Here is a 7300-nt window from a genome sequence, read left to right on the forward strand (position 1 = left end):
TACCTCTTCGTTTTATTTTGGGAAGACTGACTTACTTTTTTCGTCTTATTTGTTACTCCCCTCCCCCAGTGGGACCTGCCGGACGCGCGGAGGAGACATCACCCAAAGCGGATTCTGTACAGCGGAACAGCACTTTCCGCCCTTGGGGGAGCGAGGCCCCCTGCCCCGCCTCGCCGCTGGGTCCTACGGAGTCTGGACTTTCAGGAGGCATAGCGGCATCGGGTCGGGGATTGGACACCGCAGTGAGATTGCACAGAAACTTTGCTATTGTTGGAGTAGGACGCTGCCCGCTCTCCGAGCTTCCCCGGACAGCACACTTTGGGGACGTGCTCGGCTCACCCCGGACTCGCATCTCACTTGCTCCACCCGGCCATAGCCTTGGCTTCCCGGCGACCTCAGCGTGGTCACAGGGGGCCCCCTGTGCCCAGGGAAATGTTTCAGGCTTTCCCCGGAGACTACGACTCCGGCTCCCGGTGCAGCTCCTCACCCTCCGCCGAGTCTCAGTATCTGTCTTCGGTGGACTCCTTCGGCAGTCCACCCACCGCCGCCGCCTCCCAGGTAAGTTCTAAATGGTAGGGGTGCTGCTTTGTACGTCTTACTTTAAAGTCAAGGGTGGAGTGAGCAGTCCCCAACCCCAAATACAGACGCGCCCAAACCCAGGATATGACATAGAATAGGCTTACAGCGCACTTTGCAAACTGCAAAGAGTCGGAAAAGTCAAGGGTGGAGTGAGCAATCCCCAACCCCAAATACAGACGCGCCAAAACCCAGGATATGACATAGAATAGGCTTACAGCGCACTTTGCAAACTGCAAAGAGTCGGAAGATGTTTGCAATTGGTTGTGTGCGTGGAGCGTTGGTAGGGAACGCAGATGGGTAAACTTTGGGGCGGGGATGCGCTGCTCAGTGCAATGTGTGTGCGGTAGCAGGGCCGACCGAGAACTTTTAGCCGGCTCCCGGGACTGTCCCCGGCTCAGGTCCCAACCTGAAGCTAGCGCAGTTATGCAGGTAGGGAAAGTCCCGGGGAAGCTTCCAGTAGCCTCTCCCCTTTCCTCCTCCTTCAGAGCGCCGACTACGGCCCCAGCTCGCCCTCCACCTAGAGGGAATACGGGCCTCGAACCCTTGGCTGCACTGCCTCCGCCTCCTGCGCGGAGACGTAACGGGGGACCCGTGCGTAACGGCTGACGCGCCGGAATCCTCCGTCTGACGCGGGGCACGTACGGCGCCCCCTTCGTCCGCCCCGCCCCTGACGTCCCGGGAGCGTTCTATTTTGGAACGCCGGGGCCACGTTGCTAAGGGAGGGAGCAACCCGGCGTTCCGATTGGTCGCCGCGGCGCAGGCTTTGACCAATCAACTTTCCCTTCCTATTTGTAGGGTACGATTCCCTTCCTCCTCTCTGTCCCCGGAATCCGTGGTTCCTCAGATCTTGGGTCTCTTTTACGGGCCTCTAGAGGCAGAGCGAGGGGATTCCTGTTACGACAAGAGAGACTCTCTGTGACCCACTGGGTCCGCGAGTACCTTACTGGGATCTGGTCTCTCGGCTCTCAAGAGCAAAGGGTGTCTGTTTGTATGCCGGGTTTCTTCGGGAGACATGGTGGCTGTCACCCTCTCCTCGAGGCACACACAGATACATTCCCACTCCCTCTGCTCCGGACGCCCTGTCCCTCCGGTGTGTCCGAGGACAGGACTAGAACCACTACCCAGAGGGGAAGCAGCCAGATCGTCTCCAGAAGCCCCGCCCCCTCTGGGTTCCCAGGACGCTGATTGGCCGGCGAGCCAGCCCTTCCCTCACCACGCCCCCTGGGAGAGTAGTTAAGCCTTCAGAGCAGTTCCAGCATTCCACTGGCGGGCGGGGGGGGATGAGCGCTGCCTGGGCTTGGGGGCTCAAGTCCTACACCATTCCCCCTGCGCGACAATCTGAGGGAGCCCGAGTGGTCATTTTTCTCTATCTGTCCGTTCACCCCAAGCTGTCACGTGTCAGTCTCACTCCGGGTAGAGACATTTACTTAAAATGAGGTTCTAAAACTCCAAGGCCCGTCCCCCAACACTCTTTTAACTGGGACCCCCGCCCCTGCATGGGCTCGCACAGAGGGGTGTGTGTATGTGTGTAAGTGTAGAGGAAGGCTTGGCCTAAGGCCTCTCCCTCTCCCTCCCTTTGCCTCTGGGGTGGGGGTGGGGTGTTGTGGCTGTGTGTGTGGCTGTGGCTCCTTCCCGGGGGTTCTGTCACCCGGCTATGTCCAGCCTCCTCCCCACCCCCCACACCTAAGAGTCACCAACCCGGGGTGTGATTCACCACCCGCTGGAACTGTGCAACCTTTCCCCGAGGAAGAAGGAGGAGGTAGAAGCCAGTTGAGCAGAAATCCTCTCATTAACCACTGCGTCACGGTGTAGTGGAAGGGTGGGTGTTGTGGCTTTTTGCCTGTGACACACACATCCACACCCGCTCGCCCTGTGCTAACTCACAGGGTCGGTGTGTGTTATGTGTGTTGGGTGTGTGTGTGTCGGTGTCTTTGTTTGTGTGTCTACGCCTGTGTGTGTATGTGTCACCCCGTAGGAGTGCGCCGGTCTCGGGGAAATGCCCGGTTCCTTCGTGCCCACGGTCACCGCGATCACAACCAGCCAGGACCTCCAGTGGCTTGTGCAACCCACCCTCATCTCTTCCATGGCCCAGTCCCAGGGGCAGCCACTGGCCTCTCAGCCCCCAGCCATCGACCCCTACGATATGCCAGGAACCAGCTACTCCACACCAGGCATGAGCAGCTACAGCAGTGGCGGAGCTAGTGGAAGTGGCGGGCCTTCCACCAGCGGAACCACCAGTGGACCTGGGCCTGCCCGCCCAGCCAGAGCCCGGCCCAGGAGACCCCGAGAGGAGACGGTGAGTAAGGGGCATCAGAACTTGGCCTGGGGGGTGGGGAGGAAGCAAGAGAGGTAGAACTTTCTTGCTGTTGGGATGGAGGTCTAGTAAGGCCTCCATGCTGTAGCAACCCTATCATCCTTGCTACAGTCAGCAAGGACTAGAGGGTCCTTTTTTGGCTCCTGGGGGTTCTGGGGGCAGAAGAGGTGGGAGATGAATGGAGGAGGTGCACTGTATCCCCAAATCTCATGGCCTTTCTCTTTCCCATTCAGCTTACCCCAGAGGAAGAAGAGAAACGAAGGGTTCGCCGGGAACGGAACAAGCTAGCAGCAGCTAAGTGCAGGAACCGTCGGAGGGAGCTGACTGACCGACTCCAGGCGGTGAGAATGCTCCCTGGGGTGGGACGATGGTATGCCAAGAGGGGCTGTCTCCCCAGTCCCTGTCTCTCCTCCACCTGTGCCCTTATCCTGGCATGAGAACCAGAGGTTCCATATGTGGAACTAGGTGCAGGTATGACCAAACAGGGTAGCCTGTGCACACATGCAGACCCCCACATAGTTATGTCCACTGCTGGTCACCCCCTTCCCTGATTTTTTTTTTTTTTTACCTTTGTTTTGGACCTGGTGTTATCAGCACCACACTAACCAACTGAGCTAACCAGCCAGCCCCTTCCCTGGTTTATGACCCTGTCTCCCCAGTCCCTGTCTCTCCTCCACCTGTGCCCTTATCCTGGCATGAGAACCAGAGGTTCCATATGTGGAACTAGGTGCAGGTATGACCAAACAGGGTAGCCTGTGCACACATGCAGACCCCCACATAGTTATGTCCACTGCTGGTCACCCCCTTCCCTGATTTTTTTTTTTTTTAACCTTTGTTTTGGTGGCTGGCAGGTACAGGGATTAAACGTGGACCAGCCCCTTCCCTGGTTTATGACCCATGCACCACTCTCCTGGCCTTCACTACATCCTGTGGAGAGAAGTGGGGGACTTTTGTAGTACCTTTGTTTTGGACCTGGTGTTATCAGCACCACACTAACCAACTGAGCTAACCAGCCAGCCCCTTCCCTGGTTTATGACCCCATGCACCACTCTCCTGGCCTTCACTACATCCTGTGGAGAGAAGTGGGGGACTTTTGTAGAGGGGAGCTCCAGTCATTTCTCCCATTTTGTCTTGGGCAAGTGGTAACCCATTTTTGCCTCAGTTTCTTTTCAACCCCTCATCAAGTCTCCCTTCTACCTTTAATATTCTGGAGAGTCTGTGAAGCTAAACTATTTTATCCTACATCACTTTCCTCCTCCTGCCCCAGCCACCCACAGTTCTCCAGAATTTGGGCTGATGGCACCCACCAAAGAGCACTTCTTTTCTATGTCCTACCTCAGTCTGAGAGGTCTCTACTTTCTGCCTGCAGTGTGACCTGTTACCTCTGGTATCAGGAAACCAGTGAAATTCTCTGCTTTCCCGCTCTACTTGATCTTTTCCCTGGGAGGTAGAGGAGGAGGAGTCACAGTGGGGAACACATTAAAAACACATAACAATTGTTACCTCTGAGTGCCTCCTGCTCACCAGAGACTTCCATGTGCACCTGGTTCCTTTGCAACCATCCATTGGACAGATGGGGAAACTGAGGGTCTTGCTTTCTAGGTCTTCTGGGTCTTGTCCCAAGTCCCATAGCATATCAGGACTCTACCTCCGGGGGTGTTTCCGCTCAGTTGGGAGCTGCCTTCCAGTCCCGGGCCTCGGCAGGAAGTCTAGGGGAGGCATGACCCACCTTTGATAGTCACTGATGGCTTTTCTCCTTCCTCCCGGACCTCAGGAGACAGATCAGTTGGAGGAAGAAAAGGCAGAGCTGGAGTCGGAGATCGCCGAGCTCCAAAAGGAAAAGGAACGTCTGGAGTTTGTGCTGGTGGCCCACAAACCGGGCTGCAAGATCCCCTACGAAGAGGGGCCCGGGCCAGGCCCGTTGGCGGAGGTGAGAGATTTGCCGGGGTCAGCATCCGCTAAGGAAGATGGTTTCAGCTGGCTGCTGCCGCCCCCGCCACCACCGCCCCTGCCCTTCCAGACCAGCCAAGACGCACCCCCCAACCTGACAGCTTCTCTCTTTACACACAGTGAAGTTCAAGTCCTCGGCGACCCCTTCCCCGTTGTTAACCCTTCGTACACTTCCTCGTTTGTCCTCACCTGCCCGGAGGTCTCCGCGTTCGCCGGCGCCCAACGCACCAGCGGCAGTGACCAGCCTTCCGACCCCCTGAACTCGCCCTCCCTTCTTGCTCTGTGAACTCTTTAGACACACAAAACAAACAAACACACAAGGGAGAGAGATTTGGAAGAGGAGGAGGAGAGAGGGGAAGAGACAAAGTGGGTGTGTGGCCTCTCTGGCTCTTCTGTCTGACCCTCTGCCGCCACTGCCATCGGACAGGAGGACCTTCTTGTGTTTTGTGCAACCTCTTGTTTCTGTGCCCCGGCGAGGCCGGAGAGCGGGTGACTTTGGGGGCAGGGGTGGGGAGGGGATGGACGCCCCCAGCTTCCTGTTTGTCCTCTCACCTCAACCCAGCCTCTGGGGGTGGGGAGGTGGGAGGTGACGCCCACCTTTGGGCAGTTCTGTGTGAGGCTAGAGGGAAAGGGTGTGGGCGGTGGGCTGTGGGGCGGCTATGGGGTGGGCTGGAGTTCTCTGCAGAGAGGTCCAACAAGGAAATGCCACCCGTCCCCCCACTGTCCCCCACACCCACCCTTCAGGAGTATGACTAGGCTGGTTCCCCCTGCACTCCGACCTTAGTTTATTTATCTCGCATTTCCATGGGATTAGATTCTCTGGGCAGAATTGAGCCCCCTTAGGGGGAAGCTGATGTCCCCTATGATAATCCCCTTCCCCCCCACCCAGACTTATTCTGAAATGTGAATTTCCTTCCCTGATCGTCCAGCCACTCCCTCCCAGAAAAACTAGCTCTGATTTGAATTTCTCACCTCCTAAGGATCCCTCGGGTTCAGCCCCCAGCCCTCCCTTGGGATTGCAGTATTATTCCAAGCCCCCCGCCCCACCTTCCAGCCTCCCCTCCTGGCCTTCCTCGTTGGGCCTTTCTGATGTCAGGCGGCAGGGGGCGCTGTGACGCTTGTCCTGCTGGAGTGTTTATACTGTGAAATGAGTTGGTCGGACGGTGGGGTGGAGCCGGGTGGGACAGAGCCCTTCCCGAGGGATTGTGTCCCCACGCCCCAAAGCCTTTCCTTGGTCTGCCCTCCCACCTCCTCACCTGCCTTCTTCCTCCCCTCAACAGTGAGTTAGACTCGAGGGAGTGACGAATCCAGAGGAGGGTGACAATTACCCACCCGCGTGGCCTCTCTCTCTCTCCTCAGGACCCCCAGCCCCAAACCTGGGCCTTTTTTCTTTAAGGCTCGTCACCCTTCCCCAGCCTAGGACGCCAACTTCTCCCTCCCCTTGTCACCCCACGTCCTCTCTAGAAAGGGAACGAGGGGGGTCGACATTTTTCTGGAGAAGATTGAAGGGCTGAGGCTTTGTCCCTCCCAACTCCCAATATTTTTGGACTGACAAACTCGAAGGGGCTGAGTTCCCACGATCCCAGCTTCCCATCTCCCAACCCCAGCCCCGAATCTCCCACCCCACCTTTCCCTGTGCTTCTCCTCATGAGCATTTTATCATGAGGCAAATTTATATTTTTTAATATCAGGGGTGAGCCACGCCGCCCTCTGTGCTGCATGGAAAACATTCCACGTGCCCTGTCCTGCGTCTCCTGCCCTGAACCCAGACCCCTCCCATAGCTATTTATCCCTTCCTGGTTTCCGAAAGGCACTTATATCTATTATGTATAAATAAATATATTATATATGGGTGTGTGTGCGCGCGTGTGAGTACGTGAGTGCTTCTGCAACCTCAGCCTAGGTCACGTTGGCCCTAAAAGCGTGCCCTTGAATTGAAAACATTGCTTCTGGAAGCTTTGAATCAGCCTGTCTCTGGCTGTCTCTGTTCTGATTGTCTCAGCCCCTCTGGTTGTTTCTGACAGTCTCTGGCTGTCTCTTTCCTGAATGTCTCTCTCTGTCTGTCTTTTCTCTGCCTGTTTTTACCTGACCATTTCCACCTGTCCCCTTTCTGGCTGTCTCTGATCCTCCAGCTGTCTTCTGACTCTGGGCTTGTTGGGGACATGAGATTTTATTTTTGTGAGTGAGCCTGAGAGATCATAGACTTTTACAATCTGTATCTTTGAGAATTCTGGGTGTAAGTGTGAGTCCATGAGCAGGGCCTGCCCCTGCCAACCACAATTTATTGAATCCCCAACACCCCGCACCCCCCACCCTATGCTGTATTTGTGGTTCTCTTTTTGTATTTTGCACCTAACCCCGGGGGGGGGGAAGGGGGACTGGGGTAGACTGGCACTGGGTCGCTCCCTCCCCCCCTTGGTTCTGCACTGTCGCCAATAAAAAGCCTTTTAAAATGCA

The 7300-nt window shown here is 56.5% G+C and overlaps 1 protein-coding gene across 2 annotated transcripts; it reads left to right on the forward strand.

The window, feature by feature from the left end:
- Positions 1–261: 261 nt before the first annotated feature.
- On the forward strand, positions 262–7300 carry FOSB (FBJ murine osteosarcoma viral oncogene homolog B). Of its 2 annotated transcripts, XM_008577752.1 has the most exons (4): positions 262–558; positions 2555–2875; positions 3127–3234; positions 4668–7300. In XM_008577752.1, the coding sequence occupies exons 1-4, from the start codon at positions 433–435 to the stop codon at positions 5127–5129; spliced, it is 1017 nt and encodes a 338-aa protein (XP_008575974.1). In that variant the 5' UTR covers positions 262–432; the 3' UTR covers positions 5130–7300. The 2 variants fall into 2 exon arrangements, with proteins under 2 accessions (XP_008575974.1, XP_008575975.1); XM_008577753.1 differs by lacking the exon at positions 3127–3234 and having other exon boundaries at positions 433–558; positions 4668–5129.

The sequence above is a fragment of the Galeopterus variegatus genome, unplaced genomic scaffold (assembly GCF_000696425.1).
Source record: "Galeopterus variegatus unplaced genomic scaffold, G_variegatus-3.0.2 Scaffold1573, whole genome shotgun sequence".
NCBI classification, from domain to species: Eukaryota; Metazoa; Chordata; class Mammalia; order Dermoptera; family Cynocephalidae; genus Galeopterus; species Galeopterus variegatus.